Raw genomic sequence first — 24235 nt, forward strand, 5'->3', positions numbered from 1 at the left:
TAAAGGGTTTTCTCTTTATTTATACTGTATTCTGTACCCTTGAATAAAATAAAATAGGGTGGTGCCTTCAACATCACTCTTAACAATGAATATGCTCGTATTATGCTCAAGTTTTGAATCACACCCTCAGTATATTTGATCTGAACTTCATGACTGTTTGGCTAGTTGTGGTATACCACAGTTTGTACCCTGCAGTCTTTGGTACAGATGATAAAGATCTTGTTTTAATAAGGGAGGGTCTCAAAATAAAACTTTTTCCTAAAGAAGCCCAGAGTACAGAAAATACCTGTGTTTGCAAAGCAACTTCTGGTTTGTAGAACACTGAAAGATTTTCTTAATGTCTGTGCCAACGATGGGCATGTGGTCAGAAGTGGAGGCCTGAACTGACCTGGAAAAATGAGATTTCTTGAAGGATGGATAGAGTTGTAAATGTCACTGTTACAGTAAAAAACCCCAAAAGAAGTTACAAAAATAAAAATAAATTGTCATGTATGTAATTTGCTGGAAAAATATGAATAACTGCCCTAAAAAAAACTGATTGGAGGGAAGCAAGATTAAACTATAACTCTAAGATGACTCGTGGTATGCAAGGATTTCTGCAAAGTGTAAAGCTGAGATAATTACACAATAATAAGCAATGTTACAGTATTATAGTGACTACTGCAGTACATTATAATGTATGAATTATAATGTAGCAAGCTGAAAGGTTTATTTATGCTGTATTAATAAGTAAAACTCTGAGTCTTATCTTGGACAAATTGAATATTTAACAAAAGATTACATATAACAGATGAAGGTAGAGTGTGGTTTTGAAAACTGAAGCTATTGATGGGCGATTAGAATCAGAATCAGAATACTTTATTAATCCCGAAGGAAATTATGGGTAAATTAGATGTTTTTGTCTGTCCTACCTTAAAAGCTTACAAAAGATTACAAAGATTACAAAAAGGTGCCTTTGGTCAGCCCACCATATGTATTTTGGTAAATGTACATATCAATATCAATATTAATAACAATTTTACATCATAAAAATTATGAATGTTTTTGCTACACTCAAATAGTCTAAAATGAATCCCATTGCTGTGCCTTAAACTGTCTTTAACCGGGGGCCGTGTGGGTACTCCTGCAGTTAAGATGTCTGATTGTTTCTGATGGTTTATGAGAAACTGTCCTCTGGCTTTCTCGCTATTTAACCTGAGAAAACTTTCTGTTTACCCATTCGCTAGTTTAAAAATTAATGTATATGTTTTGTTTGTAAATCATAGTCCCCATTAGAGTGAAAATGGACGATAAAGCAGGGTATGCTTTTTGTTTCTCAGTCAGATCCGCCCCTCACTCATTGCATCCAGTTTGCAAACACCGAGATGTTGGTAACCTAAATGTGCACCTCGAGTTTTCACAGCTGGACGTTGCTTTCCAGTGATGTCACAATGTCTTCATCAACTATATTCGATACAGATGTTGCATAAACGATGATGCTGCAATTTAAAATATAAAAAGCACTGGTCATTATGGATGTGGACTCTTGAATTTCTTAGTTACTGCTGAAGCAAACTGTCATAAACTGAGGATGTTTTCAGGTTTAAGACATGCAGATTTACACCTTGTTTGCACCGAGACTTCAAGAATATTCGATGTTTTAAAGTAGAAGTAAAGTAGGAAGGCTTAAAGAAATTTTCTTTTCCTTCTATACATGGACGGTTGTGTCAGCCAACCAGGTTTAGCGTAGAATTTGCACAATAAAAGATTATCTCTACATAAATAGGATTAAAGTGGCCACAAAGTTAATGACACCATCGCTCTTTTAGACTGTGATTTGCAAACTTGCTAGTGGACAAGCAGCTTTGTCGCACTACTCTCACATATATTTTGGGCTAAACTTGTATTCTTCTTCCCACTGGTAATTTAAAAGCCAGTGGAATGTGGAAAATGATTGTAGGAGTGGAGGGGAGGGAAAAGATATGCCTCGCATGGTCACTTTGGTGTCTGAAATCCGTAGCTGAGATGGCGTTTGACTGATTTGTGTTGCGACCACATGTGCCAGACCCGCCCGCTATTCTCAACCCGTAATTCCTCTCTGAATTCAGGCATGCGACTAATTTACTGTAGGGCCAGGATTTTTTTCTCCTCTCGGGAGTAGAAACTTTACCCTGTTTCTGTTACAGGGCACTGCACCGAGCGCTGTAAGTGATGCCACCTGTCAGGCTGACAGCTTATTCTCCATATGGGGAAGGCCTTTATCAGCTGCAGTTGTGGGGAACAGGAAAATGTATGCCACCTGCCAAATATTTCAAACCTTTTTCTCTTCTTTAACAGGCTGCAGAGTAATTCTAAAACTTTACTGTCTTTCTGTCTATTAATTTAACAGTGACGCTTTGGCCATCATGAAGTAGCAGCAGCAGTAAAAGCCTTTTCTTTAAACTTAACTCCTTCCTGATACATCGAGGTGCAAAGCAGATGATTCACTGATGTTGATCTTGCAGAAGAACGCAGCATTTACTGCTCACACACGCTCCCTTAGTTCCAGATTAGAAACTAAACTGATATATTGGGTTTTCTACAGTGTTTTCATTGAGTTGTGTCTACTCCACTCAGAGTGGCTCCAGTCGATATGAACTGATGCAGACAGAGGAAAAACTGCAGAGCTGCACCGTGGGCCCGACTGAGGAGGTTTTAATAGAATTTCTAAAACATCAATTGCGAAAAGCAGGATAGCATTTTCTGATTTCGAGTGCCCTGTAATTTGAAGTGTGTGGGTTCAAGCCACTTATTTTGTGGTGATGGCTTTACTGGCGGGTTCTCCAAAAAGACAGAGGCCAATGCAGCCAAGGGTTGAGCTAGCTGCCTTGCTTTTCCTTGCTGACTGACTGGGCTGCTTCCTCTTTGGTATTTGGCCATAGTTGTTCTGCCCGTACGGCTAACCTCAGTGGGTGTAGCTGTCCACCGTTGGGTGTTTAGAAAGCTCAATAGCAGGACACCTGTTTCTGGATTTATTTACTTCATTTCTTGCGCAAACAGTCATGTAATCTGTTTATGGATGCATTTGAAGAGCAAATAAAGTAAACACATGTTTTTGTTTTTGTTTTTGTTTTGTTTTTTTCAGAAGTGACGTCTAAACCAGAATTAGATATCCTGTATTTTAACATCCACCTAGAATCTCATGCATGTCCAGGAAAATATATCCAAACATACTGTGCATTATAAAAAATGTATTCTGACTTCAAAACACTGTATTCTGTCTTTTGTGTACTTTTGGACATTTTTATGGTCTTTAGCAGCAAAAGCATGTGTGCATACACTCTGCGATGACCTAAAACTCTTTTAGCCCCGTGCTTTTCATACAATCACTTAAAAAATATTTGTACCATTTTGTGTGGCCTGACCAGCCTTTGTGCAGTGCCTTAAGTGAATACAGATATAACATTAAACCACAGTGTAGAGCTTGAAGTCCTTTTGAACAGTTCACTTGTGCATTTTTGCATCCGGTGCCAAGACATCTGTCTAGAGACACACCCTGTAATTATAAGTGAGAGAAAAAAAGAAACGTCTTTTGATTATTTCCAATCCTTATTGCATACATATACTACAGCGTCTGTTAAGGCAATTACATCTTTTATCTGTAAATTAAAGATTTTACTTTTCTATAAGGTAAGATAAGCCAATAACACGATAAGACGAAAACAGCGAGGTTTAGAATAGAAGTTGTTCCTATTAAAGCTGCTGAGCAGAAGTTACCAGCTTTATTTATTTATTATTTTTGTAGTTTTAGACCTGTTTTAAAATTCCACTCGGCTGTGGGTTAATGCAGCAGCATTCACTGGAAAGGGTGGCTGCAGTATATCAGTGGTTGAGGGTTGTGATGAAAGAGTATGTTAAAGACTGCTTCAACAGATCATGGCTAGCAATGCACAAACAGTTCACAACCCTCTGCTCTTGTAAGACGCAAACTCTAACACATTTTAGTCATTGCATATATTAGATGTCTCTGTGTTGTGGTATTTTTGTAGCACGTTACCTAAAGTCTCTTCAGAATAGCTCTGATACACACTGAATTCAGCTGCTGGTTCGTAGAATGAATTCACAGCATTTTAAACCATGTAAGTATTTTTTGTGGTCTCAGAACTTCTGTGCTGTTCTTCCAAACCCTGGCAATTGTGACAAAAGATAATAATCATTCTGAGGGATGCACATCAAATCTATTTGTAAATAATAAAATAATAAAATAAAATAAATCTAATCTATTTTTACAAAACAAACCCAAACCAAAACATGCTTTCTGCCTGCCTTCAACATTAGGTTAGCATTAGAATTCAGTGCTAGGGTTTGGGTCATTACTGAGGTCAATTATTCTTTACCAGAAGTGATTCATCTGCAGGGAATACATGAAAAAACAATCACAATTTGATTAAAGAAGGCTGCTGTGAGTCACAATAACAAGATAGAATAGAATAGAATAGAATGGACCTTTATTGTGATTGTACATGTGCAAGGAAATTGTAGGTGCTCCACAACAACTGCTCTGGAATAAATTATAAGTAGTAAACAGCAGGAAGAACAGCAAACAGGAAAATATATACAATCAAGAGGGAAATATCCAAAACAACATAAATATATATATATATAAATAAGAGAAAGGCACACATTGGAGAACAAAATAGTTGCAAAGTACTCAGAGGTAATGCAAAGAAAAGACTTGGTCTGAAGGAGGCTGTGTGTGAGTCGCCTGAGTGGTGAAGGTTACTCACACCGTGGCTCAGATTGGTGAGGTGGGTGGGCAGGGGTGGGGTTTGGGATGGGGGTTGTGTTTGTTAACAGTCCAAATGGCCCAGGGGGAAAAGGTGTTTGTGAGTCTGGTGGTGTGGGACCTGATTGACCTGAGGCGCTGACCAGAAGGCAGCGGGTCAAACAGGTGGTGGGCGGGGTGCAAGGGGTCACCTGTGACGGCCCTGGTTTTCCTGAGACATTAGGATCTGGCGATGGTCTCCAGGGGTGTCAGAGGGAAGCCAGTGATTTTTGTTGGTGTTAATTACCCTCTAAGGCTTTCCTGTTTTCATTAGTGGCCCCTGCGTACCAAACACCCAGGCAGGAGGAGCGCACGCTCTCTATTCAGGAGCAGCAGAAGGCCAGCAGCAGCTTCTGGTCCAGGTTATTCTTCCGCAGGACACTGAGGAAGTGCAGCTGCTGCTGGGCCTTCTTTATCAGGGCGATGGTGTTGTGGGTCCAAGTGAGATCAGCGGAGATGCGGATGCCCAGAACCTGAAGTTTGAGTCAGATTCCACCCGCTCTCCACTTATAATAAGAGGGTAGAGGACCTGTTTGTGCCTCCTGGGGTAAAAATACACAATGACTCATACTTTCTCCTGTGTTTGCATGTTTTGTATTTGTGTTTTTCGTTCTCCTCACTGTCCTTGTGTCTGTCTACTGTTTTGCAACAAAATATATATGATGGATGGATGGGTGGATGAATGGATGGAGGGCATTATTATCAGGCCAGTTCAGATTTGGTGAAGCCTTTTCAGAAGCAAAGCTGTTTGGAACGATTAGCGTGTCATGCACATAGCCTGGTTTCTAAGATTATTGAATAAGTTGTTAGCATTGCTAATGTAGGTTACTGACTGCTTTGACCTGGTTCATTGCCTACACTCTTCAAGTAAGTGAACGCGGGCTCTGGATCACATATCCTACAGGATGTGTAATTCGGGTAGATCCCCACAGATGCAACACACCTCACCACATATGGTTTCTGCCATTGCATCTATTACACAAGCAGCCTGTGTGAAGTCACTTCCAAGTCAAATAAGCAATGAGCCCCCCCCTTATCCTACTCCTGAACCCCTCCTTAAACCCTCTGACAAACAAACATATGTTTCTCAAGGAATATCCAGAAAGGGGACAAGGGTAAAGCCAAAAAAAGGGCTCTCACCTCAAAACATTCCTGCAGTACAGGCCATGTTTTCCTTACCCCAACAAATTTACACAGTTGTTAGTGATGGCCCGGGATTCCTCCTAAAGCGTAGCCTACCAATAATAAACAGTATGGCAGCTGACACCGCAAGACACCTGCACGGCTCCCTGACACTGCAGGATTGTTCCCAGGGACTGGGGGCATGTGGGTGTGGGCTGAAGGATGGGGGAAGTGGAGGCCATGAGGGCCTTCAGACAGGTTGGTGGTGTCAGTGTGTGTGTGTGTGTGTGTGTGTGTGTGTGTGTGTGTGTGTGTGTGTGTGTGTGTTTGGGATGGGGGAGAGGGGTTGGTGAAGGTGGTAGTAAACAATCAGTTCTTACACAGGTTTACTGATATGATTTTATTTATGTGAGATTGTGTACAACGTGCAAAAGATAATACATTTTGCTGTTTCACTATTTGAGACCATTACATTACTATTTTATTACTGTTTTTTATTTTTAGTGGAACACTTGTTTTTTCAATGTGAATTCTTTGCCTTACCTATGTATTTTCTTATTACCTAACACAACAAGTAAATAGATCAGAGCCAGCCCTACACACAGGGAATTACAGTCCAGTCGCTAGATTTAAAACCGTTCAGATCCGCTGAATGCCGAGTTGATTAATTAATGTCTTTATCCCGTCTTCCTTCTCTCTCCTCAACCGGTCGCAGCAGATAGCCCCGCCCCTCCCTGAGCCTGGTTCTACCGGAGGTTTCTTCCTGTTAAAAGGGAGTTTTTCCTTCTCACTGTCGACAAAGTGCTTGCTCATAGGGGGTCATCTGATTGTTGGGTTTTTCTCTGTATATATCATTTTAGGTTCTACCTTACAATATAAAACACCTTGAGGCGACTGTTGTTTTGATTTGGTGCTGTATAAATAAAATTGAATTGAAGTGAATTAATGAGCTTCGTCTTGTTTTATTTTGCGTTTTCTCAGATTTCACTCATTGACTGACCAAAAGCAATATTGACTTAAAATTTAAATAAGAAGTCATTAGATTAAAGGATATGTGGTACTTCAAAAAATAATAAAAAGTTGTGGAATGATCTACCCTTGCATATTAGGCAGGCCTCTTCTCTTTCTGAATTTAAAAGTCTTCTTAAAACATATTTATTCGCTGAAGCCTTTGGCATTGATTAGAGGGGTTGACTCAATTTGTTTTAACATGTTTCAAGTTATTTTAGTTTTTTAGTTATTTATTTTATATTATCTTATCTCATTTTAATTTTCTTTACTTATGCTATTAGCATGTACAGCACTTTGTGAACTCTGGTTTTATGTTAAAGTGCTTTATAAATAAAGGTGGTATAGTAATAACACTCACCAGCCATTTCAACTATATTTATATTTAGTATATTCAAATATTTTAATCACTGCAGTTGTATTTTTATAGCAGCAGTTCACAGAAACACTTGTTTTAAGTTGCTTCATATTGCAAGGTAACACTCTATAACCCCAACAATCGCACCTTTGACCACGTGCTTGGTGACCCTCTGGACAGGAAAATACCCATTTAAGAGGAAGAGACCTCCATCAGGACCAGGATCAAACCGGTTCTGGGTTGAAGTAAAAGAAAAGCGTTAAAAGGTTATAAGTAACAAATGGGGCAAACCACAAACTATTGGAATTAAACTTTTCTTCTCCTGCTGGGCACTTCTACTACTCATGTTCCGATTACTGGACAACTCTCTCGATCTCCTGATCTATGGTTGCCTCCATCTATCCTACAGACAATATTGGTCTGGCCATTGTGTCCCCACCTGTAGAACATTGTCAAAGCACAAAGGAAGACCTGTCAGCTTCTGTTTGATGTGATTTGATTTTGTATAGCCCTCTCAAACTGTACGTCCATGGGGCTTTGAAAGAAAGGCCAACAGCATGTGGAGTAATTTACATGTGTGTGTCAAGGAGGTATTGAGTTCCTCTCAATTTGTCACAAACCTCAAAAATCCTCAAACGTGCTTACTTTTGTATGGAAGTGCTTATATTTTGACTTTTTAAAGGTTGTATAGTCAAAAGAACTTGTAGATGGTTTGTTGTGTTTCGTGGCCACAGGTGTGTTAGTGACACAGGTATAAAAAAAAAAAGAGCTTCAAACTGAATATTGAGTATCACAAAAGGCTGGAATCTCTACCTGAGATTAGCTCGGCGCTCAGCTTCTCAAGCATTAAACAGACTGATGTTTGCCATAAAGTGGGGCCCCTTACTCGCCGCCCTGTGAGGTCACAGCACCTGTTCTTGGTAATTGCTGGCAGGTGATGTAAGGCCTCCACTTGTTTTCCATGGTGTAAGGTGGAGGTCCCCCTGCTCCCTCCTACAAGGCGGCTGGAAACTCATGTTGCTTGTTTGGAGCAAATAATAGAGTCTGACTCGTTTGTTCTGCTTTCCCTGTGACCTGTGAGTGAAATGACTCTTTACCCGCCTAATTCTAGTTCCAGAAATATGCAATGGCTTGTTTTTGATGGATGGACCATATTGATTTAATATAATTTTCAGTTCTAATTTTCCAGAAACTTACGTCAAAGACTATTTTCTTAAGACGTTATACTACAAAAAAATAAACTTTTACAGAAAGAGAAATGCTAAGTAAAAAAACATTTAAAATTCTGTTGCATTTGTTGGTAATTCTAAAATTTTAGTCAACAGTGTAACTACTAGAGTCTTGAAATACAGTTACTCAACTCAAAATAAGGTCAACAGTACAGAAACTCAAGAGGTCTTAATATCAGACAAGCTTTGAATAAAACACCAGAGCCTAAGAAAAAAAAAGGATTTGTCATGTCAGAGCAAGTATCCTCGCCAACCATTATTTTTTTGTACATTGTGGGATTTTTGATTTTACTTCCAAACACGATTATTTGCATTCTCTGGTCTACTTGGTGAAAATCATAAGCAGAGCCAAAAACGTTTAATATATTTTGTTTACAAGTCATACTAATAATACAAATGGAAAGTTGTCTTTGCAAAATCTGAATAAGAATACATTATTTTTGGCTAATATGATCATCTGAGCAGTCAGACCCTTAGGTTCTCCATCTCTTGTAGAAAAGTCTCATTGGCAGCCTCATATCAAATTTGAAAACTTAGTGTTTGTTTTTCAAATAAAAGTTATGTTGATCTTGATCATTGATTACTGTATATAATCCTTTTCAGTCATACAGTCAGTACTTCTTATTATTACAACAGTATAATATATTTTATATCTGTACCTCATATTGCATATGCACCTTGTGGGTTGAAAAGGAACAATATCTCAACACTCTATGTCCACTATGTGTTGTGTTATTGACAATTAGGCAGACTTTGACTTTGACTAACTTCCTCATAGTGCTGCAGCTTCTCTAGATTAACACTAAAGCGGAACCTGATCAAATGAATTGTAAATTGGGCAACTTCCCCCACGTGTTACATTTACATTGTGTTTATGTCCAATAAGTATCATGGTTCTGTCCATGACCTGTCCATTCGCATTGCCCTGAAAGTAAAATTCCAAGTGGATAAAGTATTACACAACCAAAGAATCCCCACAGTTTACATGAAAAATAAATTACATGAAAATATCTTGTTAAGGAAAAAAACTTAACAAGAGTTACCTCTTGCATTTTGATCCAAGAGGTAACTTTTAAATTCACATGATGGTACACACAATGCGTATTGTTAATATCATGATATAACCCTGTTGCAGTTACGTCCGCTCAGATTGACAAGACCTGAACACATCTAAGAACTGAAGGCTGTATAAAAATGAGACGTTTTAAGTGTTACAGTGTGAAACTGAGGACACTATTCTTTTTGTTTGCACCCCAAAGACATGCTAAACTGTTATTGTTTTAATCAGAATTTCTGACCATCTTTGTCTTTGCTGGGTCCACCTGATGATGTCTTTTCAAGGCTGTCTGCAGGAGGACAGAAGCCAGTAGATAGGGTATATGGCTCGGTCCTCCAGCCAGCTGTGAACCTGATAGCATCTGTTTTAAACGTTTGAGAGGTGGAGAGAAAGCAGCCCTCTTTTCGTCTGAGCTCTGGAGTGCTAGTTATCTCATGCCTTTTTAGTAAAGGGATCCACAGATGGCCCGTGTCCTGACAGCTATACAAATGTGATATCACTAGCTGAGGTATTCCACAAGGATCCTCTTACTGTGTTACTGTAGGCCGAGAAGTGGGACTCATTCATGCTCAGAGTAAACAAAACAAGTCGGCGACAAAAAGACTTCTCCTATCTCAAGACGAGGCAGAAAAGACAGAAAGAAAAGCTGCTTTTTTGTCTTTGTGAAGGCAGACAAAACAACCTCTTCACACCTGAGTGTGTCTCCTGTTCAGTTCTTTCCACGCATTGTCACCCTGTGTTATCGAAACCATCGAATCGACATGAAAAGATCATTTCATGTTCGGCTGTCGCCTGAGGGGGTTTGGACGACTTGGCTTCCTTTTGCTTTGTCTGATTCCAGTGACAGAACCATTCGTCATCATAGTTGATCTAGTTTGAACTCATTTCAAAGACACAATGAGCAGTCATGAAGCTGTCCTTAGAAGTATGTGTTTTGTTGGCAATGAAGAAAACCTGTTCATGGTGTTTTAATCAGATCGTGTTTGAGTTAAGGTGGCCCAAGTGTCGCCTGCACATCCTGTGTTATGGTAAATGGCCTGTATTTACTAGTCCCTAAGGACCCCAAAGCGCTTTACACATCCAGTCATCCACCCATTCACACACACATTCACACACTGGTGATGGCAGCTACATTGTAGCCACCCTGGGGCGCACTGACCGAGGCGATATTTCATATTCTAAGCTAAACAGGCATTCAGCTCATATTTTGCTCCCAGTTTTGGTGGTCTCTGTCAAGGCCTGCACTGTTTTGTTACATGAATAAATGTAATGTACTGGCAACCCTGCTGTTAGAAGTCTACTGTAAAGGGTGATTGCCTGTGTGCCTCTTTTGGATTGGACCCCTCTTGAGTTGTTGATTTATGCCTGTCTGGTAGGTTTTCAACTGTTTCAGACCAAGTCCAAAGACTTTAAACATCAAGGCATTGGTCTGTCATTTTCATGTAATTTTACTAGACTGACTTGGTCTGAAATCACAACTTTGCTTCAAAGAGCTTACAATATGCACAACACATGACACCCTGAAATCTGGATAAGGAAAAAAAATGAGAAACCTCAAGTGGAACAATGAGAGAGGGTTCCCTCTACGGGATAGGTTTTTTCTGACTTGACTCTCCCTCCTTTTCCACCAAAGAGTCCTTATATGACACACAACATCAAGTTTTAACTAAGCACTTCATTTTTTATGTCATTTTAAAGCGCATTCTTCCCCCAGCTGTAGGTGTTTTGGAACGGAACTCAGACTTTAGTTACTGTAAGTGGAAGGACTCGGTCCGTGTCCCACGCTAGTATCTGAGCAGGATATTTTGTAGACATCCCACTTCTGCAAGCGAGGCCTATTGAAGTATAACATAAGTTGGACTCATTGCTGATTTGAACCCGATTCAAAGTAAAACACGACCCTTTATATTTCAAAGTGGGAGGATTTGTAACAGATCCCTTCTATCTTTCCACAAGTGACATTTTCCCTCGCTGGCTGTTACTCAGGAGAGGTTTGATGGTCATGATTATTTACACAGAGGGTTTCCTTCTTTTTTCTCTCTTTTTACAGTCGGTCATTTTCATAAGGGATCATAATACTCTTGGACAGGAAGTATCTGGCTATATAGACTACGCCCACAGACTCAAGACCCAAGATTTTGAACCATATTTCAGTGGAAAGAAGAGGCTGATGCCAGCACGCTCAGATTTATGGTAAGCCTCCTTCCATTGTAACATGTCCACATTGGTTTAAGAAGCCTTTACTCAGGTGGGATTTGACAAAATTTGAAGTGTAAGGAAATCTTATTATCCAAGAATAAAAACTCACATTGTCGTGAGACACCAATATAGGTTTGGAAGGAGCTCTTTAAAAAGCACAGTATGGTTGATATATACAGAGCAAGCTGCTGCGAGCTGAAAATGTAGAATAAATCAATAATAATAAAGTAGAGCTGCCAAAGTGCCGAACTTCTCTGGCTGACGCAGACGTGACTGAATCTCGATTTAAACAGACTGAGATCATGAGATTATTTTACTGTAAAACAAACTGAAGACAATCCAGTTTCTTCAGTGTGACAGCGTTTTAGATTGCTCTTTAGTTCATGGGGGGGCCTGGACACAGTTCCTTTAAACAGGTTCCTTTTAGGTCTTCCTCTTTGTTTGTAATTCTGTTTTCCACTGTGCCAAATCTCCCGGAAGAATTTGTTGGAGAAGGTGAGTGACAAAAACAGAGGAAATGGAGAAGCATCACATTAAAGTTTTGTTTTTTTCCAATATATTTTTATTGATTTTATAATTGAGCAGTATACAACAATCACCTTCAAAAGAACACAATAGAAGGTGGACGGCAAGTCAACAAGGTGGTAATACAGCATACATAAATGTTAAGACAGAGTATATTTCACTTAAGTTTATCCATCAGGCTAATGACTGGTTGCCAAATCTTATAAAACACACTCTCTCGGTTAGACAAGGTAAACCTGATTTTCTCCAGATGGAGTACATTTCCAAATTCTCTCAACCGCATTTCGAAGGTAGGAGGTTTATCAGACTTCCAGCTGAGAAGTATCAGCTTTCTAGCCACAAGAGTAGTCATTGACACAACCTGCGTCTCTGTCTTGTCCCTTGCCCATCCCGGTTCAGACACCCCAAATAATACTGCAAAAGGGGGTACATGGGACCTCCCTGCCAATGGCTTTGGTCAGAAAATCAAACAAATGATTCCAAAAAAGCTGTAGTTTTTGACATTGAAAGAAAAGGTGAGATAAAGTTCCTCGACCACTTGAACACTTAACACAGAGGGCTGAAACGTTCTTATATATTTTTTCCACTTTAGTGGGAGAAAAATGCAACCTATACACAACCTTAAATTGGATCAGACAATGTCTAGCATTTATAGAACTACAATATATATTCATATCTGTAAGGTTTAAGTAAGGTTTCATTAAGGGTGAAGGGATGGGAACATTTCACTAACCCGCAGTGACTTTCTGTGCTTTTATTTATCAGTCACCAAAGTTAGACTAACACATTTTCAGTCACACATGTGTACTGTACGTTTGACAATTCGAGGGTCAGCACCGGTCACGCAATCCCAGAACAAGTCATCAATGAACTGCTGACCTTACAGGTGTAAGCTAAAATCTCCACTCTACTATTCAGCGAGGCAGGTGACATCTTTATAATTCCTGGTCTATCAGGATAGCTGTTTACACAGAGAGCTGTCAGCAGATTACCAGAGCCAAAACCATTCCCACATTCCACATATTCATGCAGACTAACACTTTACCAACATTTCAGATACGTGCGAGAAATCCCAAAAGGACGGACACGACTGGAGAAGGGTGAGAATGAGAGTGTAATACGTGGTTTTATTCAGAGTTCAGCCAAACGGCACACAGCCTGTTTGACCTCGGTGACAGAACAAGGTCTATAACATCCTAATGTAGATATTCTGCTTTGTTTTTCATGCTGTGAATTAGGGCTGGGCGATATATCGAGTTTTTAAAAAATATCGATATATTTTTATACGAGATATAAGATGTGACAATATCCTTTATATCGATATAGTCTATGTTACGTTATAATTATACTTGTGGAGCCACAAGTTTGCCTCTCTTTCGTCCACTTTTGTCTCTACGCAACGTTACTCGGCCTCGCCCCTCCTTAACTGAACACAACTCCCCCTCCTCCCCCATAGCTTCACCTGCAGGCAGCGACAAGATGGACACGGCAAATCTCCGTTAGCGAGTTGTGGGGCTGGACGGCGTCAACGTGTTAGCGAGCTAACTGCGCTAACGAGCTAACCATGCTAACGACATGCAGCCCACAGGGGCTGCACGGCCTAAAATCCCTTCATTTTCTCAAAAGTTGACAGCGCCGCTTATGTATGAATTCTGGTTGTGCTTACTGACCACGAACCGATTTTAGGTGGTACAAGGTGCTCAGCAATCTGTCAAAAATGTTTTAGTACGACTTTGGTAAGCTACGGAGATGCAGCGTTTGATAGATTGTTGGAGCATTACGGCTACCGTAGTCTAGAGCCTCGCGGAGTGATACGTACTGTGCTTCAACGTAATATTACCGTATTGTGTGTGTATAAGGGCCATAAATGGCACCTGTTAAGAGACGTGGTTACAAAGAGGATTTCAAACTCAAGGCTGTCAGTCACGCAGTAGAAGTTGGGAACAGAGCAGCTATGAAATCTGTCTTTGTTATTGTGTTCACCGTCTGTTAGTTTACATTTTGACTGCACAATTATGAGCTTTTTGTTATGCACAAAAACAACATTGTTTTCTTTTATTTATGGAGCATGATTATTTAATAAATGCTGATAATTTATTTTTGAGTAATTTCTTCATGTAACTCTATGCTGTATGTAAATAAAAATGCCTGTGTGACATCTGGGACACAGTGTGACTAAGAGCTCTCTTTTTGTTCTTAACTTATGGCTTTAAAAAAATATCGAGATATATATCTTATATCACCACCCAGCTAAAAAATATCGAGATATGAATTTTGGGTCATATCGCCCAGCCCTACTGTGAATCTCATTTTTCTACTTTCAACATTTTTATAAACAACTTTCCGTCTTCATGTGTGAACCCCACCAGCAAGGCTGCATCACTGAGGACAACCTATTATAATCATGAAGTTTTTGTCTTTTAAATGTGTTTACAAAGAAATACTGAGTATATTAATAAAAAGTTTGGAATTTGTAATCAGTATCTGTAGTTTGTTGGGACCAAAAACTGCTTCATAAGCACATTGTCCAACGACAATATTCAAAATGCTAAATGGCAATCTTAGAGAAAACTGCTATTGTTCCAGCAGTCAGAAGACAAGAATGACAGTTGGGGTTTTATTTTTGGAAGTGGTTTCCCCTTCCTTTTTGAAACCAAAGTGTCAGACATGTGAAGCTTTGTTGTTTTATTTATCCATTTCTCACCACGTGTTCCGACACACAACCCCGCTTGTGGCCTTGAACTCGACCTCCTCTCTGGTGAGTAGAAGCTCTAACAAGCTCTAGGTGTGAGTCACTGGGTGAGCATGCCTGGAGGTACAACCTACTCTCTAATGATGCTTTTAAGACACCCCTCACCACCCCGCCCCGCCACCATCGACCCGCACCCCCATCTGACTTGCCGCTCCCTCTCTCCGACTCATTTTTCAGTCACTAAAACTTCATCAGATTTACACGTCTCCTTGTCTTTATTTAACTTCTCTAAACTCGCCTTCCATGCTTTGCTACCGCTCCCCTTTTCTCCCCTCATATGTCATCTTCCACCCCCCCCACCCCTTTTTTTTTTTCATCTCTGTCGGGAACAATAACACCCAGTGTGGTTGCCGCTAAGAGGGAGCAGATGCTGGAGCTGCTGCCCACTCAGTGCACTAAACCTCCCACCGCAGGACTCTGAATCCTGTCCCTCCTCCTCCTCCATAGCCACAAAGAACACAGGGCAGCGACACCAGCGCCAGCTCTGGCCTCCACCTCCCATCTCCAGCAAGGAAGGGTGGATAGGTTCACGTACGCAGCCTTATGGGGGTGTAGCAGTAGCAGTACTCTCCTCTTGGACTAAAGTATGAGGATTTAAAGATATAAAATACTAGAGAAAAAACGTTATCGTTGAAAACCAAATGTGTTAAATGTAAAGTTTATCTGTTCCACAAGTTTGATGTGGAAAATATTTCTAACTTTCCAACTTTGTGTAACAGGTGCCTGTGCTGTTTGGGAAAAAAGAAAGAAAAGGATATTCAAGACTAAATACATACGTCTTCCCCTCTGAGTAATAATAATAAAGGAGAAGATTTGTCATCTCTTATATCTTACTACAACCTTTAGTTCCTATTTAAAATCACATCATTTCACAGTTTAATTTCTTACATGTGAGTTGCAAAAATGGGAAGTGCTCAGTCATGTGACCGACAGAGTTGCGAACGTATTTGTACATAAACAACAAGCCATCCTTCTGAATATTTCCATGGATTCTATAAGAGCAGCAACAATATTCAGCTAAATGCTGGATGTGATTTATTTTAGCACGCACACTCAGCAGGTGGGTCATATATAAATATAATTTGTAAGGACACATGTTCTGAGCCTCTGACCTCCAGAGGAAACCTGGTTAAAGTATGTCAAGAACGGGATTCTCCCAATTGCTTCAGAAGAAATTTAACATCTAGAAACTAGTAAGCAAGACACAATCTCATAACCAGAAACACAATATTTGCTCTTCTGCTCTACTTACTGTCACCTCAGGGGAAACTGTGGAGTAAGCCTTTAAGTAAATAAAACCAAAACCTGACACTAATACTGCAAATGGAGGGTGAAAAAAGTGTGTTTCTAGGTTAAATGTGTGAGCTTCTAACATAGACACGCACTGAAGTTCTGACCCGGGTCTAATTAACCCACAGATCTGCAGCTCTGTGCACCCACCTTCCTGCCACTCCAGATGTGCCTACAGCATCTCTGATGTCTATTTAATGTTCACCAGCTAAGTGACCATCTGTTTATGCACTCTGGCTGTTCCCTTCCTCCCTCTCTTTATCTCTCCCTCTCTTCAGGCCCTGTGTTTAGCCAAGAGTTTTAAGAGGCTGAGCAGCTCACTATATGGGAATCCTAATTGATTTACTGGTTTTTCTGCTTTACATTGTTTATGTTTTGTTCTACTTGAAATCATGCCTCTTCCTGAAAACAAAACGTCTTTCATCTGAAGTATAAAACGTCTTTACTCTTCAACAAGTCGTTCAAACGCAAACGTTTTAAATCGCTGAATAATATAAATATCTCCTGCCTGCGCTGCACGCGTTTGCCAACAGACTGAAACAATGAATCTAAAGGATCAGCTCGACTGAAACATATAGCGCATGCCTCTTCTGGAGCCAAAACCATGTTGCCGCCACGCTCGGCCTCTGCAGTGCACCTGTGTGTCTGGCTTCATTTTCTGCTGTGAAAATATTTGCACTGCTGTCCCATTTTATTAAGTTTTAATACAAAAGAGAAACTGTTCCAGCTCTGAAGGTGATTTTGCGGCCCCGTCTCAAGCGTTGCGCCTGGGCTTTGTGGGGGTCGGTGGGACGTTTTATCAAAGCCAGCATGATAAATATTTGCGGGAAGATTTCATGTCATCTTAGCTGATCTTCACATATGGCACACACATACAGTGGGGCAAAAAAGTATTTAGTCAGCCACCGATTGTGCAAGTTCCCCCACTTAAAATGATGACAGAGGTCAGTAATTTGCACCAGAGGTACACTTCAACTGTGAGAGACAGAATGTGAAAAAAAAATCCATGAATTCACATGGTAGGATTTGTAAAGAATTTATTCGTAAATCAGGGTGGAAAATAAGTATTTGGTCAATAACAAAAATACAACTCAATACTTTGTAACATAACCTTTGTTGGCAATAACAGAGGTCAAACGTTTACTATAGGTCTTTACCAGGTTTGCACACACAGTAGCTGGTATTTTGGCCCATTCCTCCATGCAGATCTTCTCAAGAGCAGTGATGTTTTGGGGCTGTCGCCGAGCAACACGGACTTTCAACTCCCGCCACAGATTTTCTATGGGGTTGAGGTCTGGAGACTGGCTAGGCCACTCCAGGACTTTCAAATGCTTCTTACGGAGCCACTCCTTTGTTGCCCGGGCGGTGTGTTTTGGATCATTGTCATGTTGGAAGACCCAGCCTCGTTTCATCTTCAAAGTTCTCACTGATGGAAGGAGGTTTTGGCTCAAAATCTCACGATACTTGGCCCCATTCATTCTGTCCTTAACACGGATCAGTCGTCCTGTCCCCTTGGCAGAAAAACAGCCCCATAGCATGATGTTTCCACCCCCATGCTTCACAGTAGGTATGGTGTTCTTGGGATGCAACTCAGTATTCTTCTTCCTCCAAACACGACGAGTTGAGTTTACACCAAAAAGTTCTACTTTGGTTTCATCTGACCACATGACATTCTCCCAATCCTCTGCTGTATCATCCATGTGCTCTCTGGCAAACTTCAGACGGGCCTGGACATGCACTGGCTTCAGCAGCGGAACACGTCTGGCACTGCGGGATTTGATTCCCTGCCGTTGTAGTGTGTTACTGATGGTGACCTTTGTTACTTTGGTCCCAGCTCTCTGCAGGTCATTCACCAGGTCCCCCCGTGTGGTTCTGGGATCTTTGCTCACCGTTCTCATGATCATTTTGACCCCACGGGATGAGATCTTGCGTGGAGCCCCAGATCGAGGGAGATTATCAGTGGTCTTGTATGTCTTCCATTTTCTGATGATTGCTCCCACAGTTGATTTTTTCACACCAAGCTGCTTGCCTATTGTAGATTCACTCTTCCCAGTCTGGTGCAGGTCTACAATTCTTTTCCTGGTGTCCTTCGAAAGCTCTTTGGTCTTGGCCATAGCGGAGTTTGGAGTCTGACTGGTTGAGGCTGTGGACAGGTGTCTTTTATACAGATGATGAGGTCAAACAGGTGCCATTCATACAGGTAACGAGTGGGGGACAGAAAAGCTTCTTACAGAAGACGTTACAGGTCTGTGAGAGCCAGGGATTTTCCTTGTTTGAGGTGACCAAATACTTATTTTCCACCCTGATTTACGAATAAATTCTTTACAAATCCTACCATGTAAATTCGTGGATTTTTTTTTCACATTCTGTCTCTCACAGTTGAAGTGTACCTCTGGTGCAAATTACTGACCTCTGTCATCATTTTAAGTGGGGGAACTTGCACAATCGGTGGCTGACTAAATACTTTTTTGCCCCACTGTACCCTATTGGCAGGGGTAAATCCAATCAGATTCTTCCCAGTGCTTATGGGTATAGATTGTTTTTGAGGATTCCAATGTCAGTACCATCGTCAGTCATCTCTTACCATCTTTCTATCTCATGTGCGTGTAAAATGACAGCGGCGACTCTTTAAATACCATAAGAACAAAGGCATTGTGTGTTTCACCCCCTACCGCTGCCCATCAGTATGCTCTTACTCAATGGCTACATTCAAATGGAGCATAGCATAGCACCCAGTTCTGTCAGTTGTCATGTAATGCATGCAATACACACAAACAGTTTCACCTTTTCTAAGTTACAAAAATCTTTGCAGTTCAATAATTGGAATAACAGAAGTAAAATACATTTATCAGGTCTACAGTGGCTTGCAAAAGTATTCGGCCCCCTTGAACGTTTCCACATTTTGTCACATTACAGCCACAAACATGAATCAATTTTATTGGAATTCCACGTGAAAGACCAACACAAAGTGGTGTACACGTGAGAAGTGGAACGGAAATCATACATGATTCCAAACATTTTTTACAAATAAATAACTGCAAAGTGGAGTGTGCGTAATTATTCAAGCCACTGAGTCAATACTTTGTAGAATCACCTTTTGCTGCAATTACAGCTGCCAGTCTTTTAGGGTATGTCTCTACCAGCTTTGCACATCTAGAGACTGAAATCTTTGCACATTCTTCTTTGCAAAACAGCTCCAGCTCAGTCAGATTAGATGGACAGCGTTTGTGAACAGCAGTTTTCAGATCTTGCCACAGATTCTCGATTGGATTTAGATCTGGACTTTGACTGGGCCGTTCTATCACATGGATATGTTTTGTTTTAAACCGTTCCATTGTTGCCCTGGCTTTATGTTTAGGGTTGTTGTCCTGTTGGGAGGTGAACCTCCGCCCCAGTCTCAAGTCTTTTGCAGACTCCAAGAGGTTTTCTTCCAAGATTGCCCTGTATTTGGCTCCATCCATCTTCCCATCAACTCTGACCAGCTTCCCTGTCCCTGCTGAAGAGAAGCACCCCCAGAGCATGATGCTGCCACCACCATATTTGACAGTGGGGATGGTGTGTTCAGAGTGATGTGCACTGTTAGTTTTCTGCCACACATAGCGTCCCCCACCTCTTTTGGTTTTCTGTTAACAATGGCTTTCTTCTTGCCGCTCTTCCATAAAGGCCAACTTTGTGCAGTGCACGACTAATAGTCGTCCTATGGACAGATTCCCCCACCTGAGCTGTAGATCTCTGCAGCTCGTCCAGAGTCACCATGGGCCTCTTGGCTGCATTTCTGATCAGCGCTCTCCTTGTTCAGCCTGTGAGTTTAGGTGGCCGGCCTTGACTTGGTAGGTTTACAGTTGTGCCATACTCCTTCCATTTCTGAATGATGGCTTGAACAGAGCTCCGTGGGATGTTCAAGGCTTGGGAAATCTTTTTGTAGCCTAAGCCTGCTTTAAATTTCTCAATAACTTTATCCCTGACCTGTCTGGTGTGTTCTTTGGACTTCATGGTGTTGTTGCTCCCAATATTCTCTTAGACAACCTCTGAAGCCGTCACAGAGCAGTTGTGGAGCTGTTTTGCAAAGAAGAATGGGCAAGAATTTTAGTCTCTAGATGTGCAAAGCTGGTAGAGACAGACCCTAAAAGACTGGCAGCTGTAATTGCAGCAAAAGGTGGTTCTACAAAGTATTGACTCAGGGGGCTGACTAATTACGCACACCCCACTTTTCAGTTATTTATTTGTAAAAAATGTTTGGAATCATGTATGATTTTCGTGCCACTTCTCACGTGTGCACCACTTTGTGTTGGTCTTTCACGTGGAATTCCAATAAAATTGATTCATGTTTGTGGCTGTAATGTGACAAAATGTGAAAAGTTCAAGGGGGCCGAATACTTTTGCAAGCCACTGCATATACAAAACCCTTTTGTAAAAACCATAGACTGTATGTAAAAGATGAACTGGACCACATTTTGCGGACATGAAGTGCCAACACGTTCTCACTCCCAAAGCATAACATTTTACGCTAGGTGACAAATCGTCAACATATTACGTTTTCGGCTACCCACCACGTTCCTGAATGACGACCTTGGAAAAATGAGGAAATATGAGAACCATATGGACTCAATCTGCACATGTTCGCTCTTTTTCTTCAAATAGCTTAGAAACACGCTATTTAACATCATTAAAGTCCTGGTTAAGATCAGGAAAAAGGTTATGGTTAGGGCTAGGGATAAGGTTAGCTTTAGGGCTGGAATACAGGGCTGGAACGTCTATTACCGCGGGAGCGTCATTGCACTGGATTTCGGCCATTTCCCGCCGCGTACCATAAGAACGCCGAAGGTCTCCTTTTGCGTTCCTCAGGAACGCCCCGGGACGTGACAAAACGTCAGCATGTTACGCCTCGGGAGTGAGAACGGGCTTGAAGTGCCATTACTGCATTTTTTTTTCTAATGGTCTTAAGTGGGCAATTCCTCGCATTGCAGAAAAAACTTCAATTATGTAGAAGTCCATCAGAAAATGGCCATACTGCTCACTTGATGCGTGACCTCAGTGAACATTTCTCTAATGAATTTATGGTCTAAATGATTTTTAATCATCAATTTTGATGTTCACTTTGTAAATTGTGTTCCCATTTAGATAAAAAAAAAAGATAACGATGGTAGCACGGTACGCTATCATTTAGCACAGTCAGATCCATGTGTTGGGTTTCAAAAAAACAAAATCCAAAAGGTTTAAGTCAAGGCTTTAAAACAATACATACAAAGCAGTGGTTGATGTCATGGACACCAAGTTAACCTTTTCTGTACAGTCAGTGGTAAACACTTTTTAGTCAAACTGATACACCAGAAGTGTGTTTTTACAGCACGTCTTACAAACAAACACCAGAACAACACGATGTTCACCTGAGTACTCAATAACAGCACATTATACAGCTATGTTTTATAATTTAATATTAACATAATAAATTCTTAGATGAAACCAAAAATAATGATTGAGTGTGTAGGCGGACAGTTAGTTATGTGTCTGCTAAAAGAGCTGTCAGCTGGACATGGTCATAGACATGATTTGCTGTTGAACTAGGCCCGTGACACTCCCAATAGGTTTAACAGTAATTTCGGCACATTACACTACTCCTTTCAACATTGAAAAGGCCTTTGTGATTTACACTGGAAACATTAACTTCTGAAACACTTGCTAGACTATTTATGCTGCAGCCGGTCAAGAAAAGAATAGCTGAACGAATACACATGCTGAGTACTTGCACTTTATGATATATATCATCCAGCTCCTCTGAGCCCTGTAATGAGACTGTTGACATTACACTGGAAAATGACTGCCTGGAGATAACAATAGAGCTAAGCAGGGTAACTATGGAAAGTGAAAGGACACACTGCACGTGTCAAACAGCCATTGTAAATGCATAGGCAACCAGGAACCGGTGCTGAGAGCAGCGTCATTGTTTCCACCAAATCCAGGTTCTCACACTTTTACTGGTCCATGTGTCTGGGTGTGGTGCCATCCAGCAGCTGGAGCTTTGTGACCAAATGTGCACCGACCATGCAGTTAGTTGCCCTAGTGAGAGTTCATATAGGACAGCGAGGGAGGTGGGTCCAATAAACGTATGAACAAAATTCTCGGCATTGCTTCAAAAAAATTTTTTTTTACTCTTTCCGTCTTTTTCTTGTTCAGTGTTAAAATATCTCACATCTGTCCCAGTAAGCGGTTCACCATGGAATAAAAGTGGTTGACCAAAAAATGTTAATTGTTGTATGGCATTTTGGTATAAATAGTCACTGAAACACTGTCAGGGCCAATTTACAAAGAGAAGAAGGATGCATGTGCCTGAAAGCAAATCTTGGACAATGTAATTTTCTTCTGAGTCTTAAAGGAAAAACCTCAATTTGTATTTCATAATTGGGTCATTGCAGCAATCTATTCTGAACATGCTTTATTCAGCTCTGTTGGCAACTTGGAAAAAAATGCCAGACCTCTCATACCTTATAATTTTATGCATCAGTGTATTTCCCCACACAGTTTGGACTGTTCGGAGGCGTCCAGATTATGTGTTTTCTGGAGAGGGAGATTACTTTGACAGCTGGTATGGCTGACAGATAGCTGAAACATCAGATGCTGTTCAGTGTCACATTTTCTGACATCTATTCTGTAATAGTAGTACCAAAATATAGCAATGTGTAGCTCTTTATAATGTTAATTTCTAACAAAATAAATAAAGAAAATCTTTTTTTCCTGCTACATTATCATTAAAAATGGTAAATGGCCTGTATTTGTATAGCGCTTTTACTATTGGTTACACAACCAGTCATCCACCCATTCACACACTGGTGATGGCAGCTACATTGTAGCCACAGCCACCCTGGGGCGCACTGACAGAGGCGAGGCTGCCGGACACTGGCGCCATCGACCCTTCTGGCCAACACCAGTAGGCGGTAGGTGAAGTGTCTCGCCCAAGGACACAATGACCGAGACTGTCCGAGCCAGGGCTCGAACCGGCAACCTTCCGATTACAAGGCAAACTCCCAACTCTTGAGCCACAATCGCCCCCCCATCATTAGATTTTAAGTCTTAACCCATTAAGGTCGCTGACCCCGACACTAACACTATCTAACCCTAGGTAATCACAATATATCATTTTTGTTTTGGTAAAAGTCTCTCCCAAGTCTTGGCAGTCAGGTAACCAATAAAATAATCATTTTACCTGAGACCGAGATGTTAAGCCACAGTAACACAAAATTAGGACTGGGATTTGGGTTATCGCCTATAAAAACTGAGACCTCAGAGTGTTGTCTGTTTTGGTTCTTAGTCATCCAGGTCATGGTAGTTTTAAGCACTTGAGTTGAAGGCAGCTGGGCTTCCTTTTTGGGTTTTTGAAAACATTTCACCTCACTCCAAAAGCTTCTTCAGCACTAAAAGGTGATGGGGAGTCTCAGGTATTTAACCTCTAGTGGGGCTGGTATCTCGAAAGTGGTCTGAGCATCACTGATCGATCCTGTCTTCATGTGAGTTGTTAAAGTTAACATGAATCATGACTCCAAAGTAAAAGCCCTAACTAACAAAGCCTTTAAAATGAGAACTGAAACATCAAGGACCTACAAACAAGTCCACTTGTCTTCCTCCAAAGATCTCAGAGGGTTAATTCAAAGTTAAATTAATAAACTATTCTGACCATCTGCACATCTGCATATGAAACCAATAGCTTAAAGTGTAGGCTGAGAGAAAACATCAACTTCTGTGTAAAACTCTAATTTGTGTCAAGGATCATCACCATTAATGAGTTTTGCACAGTGACTTTATCCCCCAAGAGGGAGTTCTACCCATGAAGGGCCTGAGGACATTCATCATGAACCACCTGTAGTACACCACCTGTCTTCACACACCTGCTCACGTCGCACTGAGAAGGCAGAAATTT

At 40.9% G+C, this 24235-nt stretch overlaps 1 protein-coding gene across 3 annotated transcripts in view; it reads left to right on the plus strand.

Annotated features, from left to right (window-relative positions):
* cfap299 (cilia and flagella associated protein 299) overlaps positions 1-24235 on the plus strand; it is a 106787-nt gene that overhangs the window by 51487 nt on the left and 31065 nt on the right. For all 3 annotated transcript variants that reach the window (XM_087849476.1, XM_087849474.1, XM_087849475.1), the window contains exon 4: positions 11608-11750. In XM_087849476.1, the coding sequence (XP_087705602.1) occupies positions 11608-11750 (143 nt within the window). The remainder of the gene's footprint in view (positions 1-11607; positions 11751-24235) is intronic.

This window comes from Neolamprologus brichardi, chromosome 12 (assembly GCF_056152115.1).
Source record: "Neolamprologus brichardi isolate AB-2024 chromosome 12, ASM5615211v1, whole genome shotgun sequence".
Classification (NCBI taxonomy): domain Eukaryota; kingdom Metazoa; phylum Chordata; class Actinopteri; order Cichliformes; family Cichlidae; genus Neolamprologus; species Neolamprologus brichardi.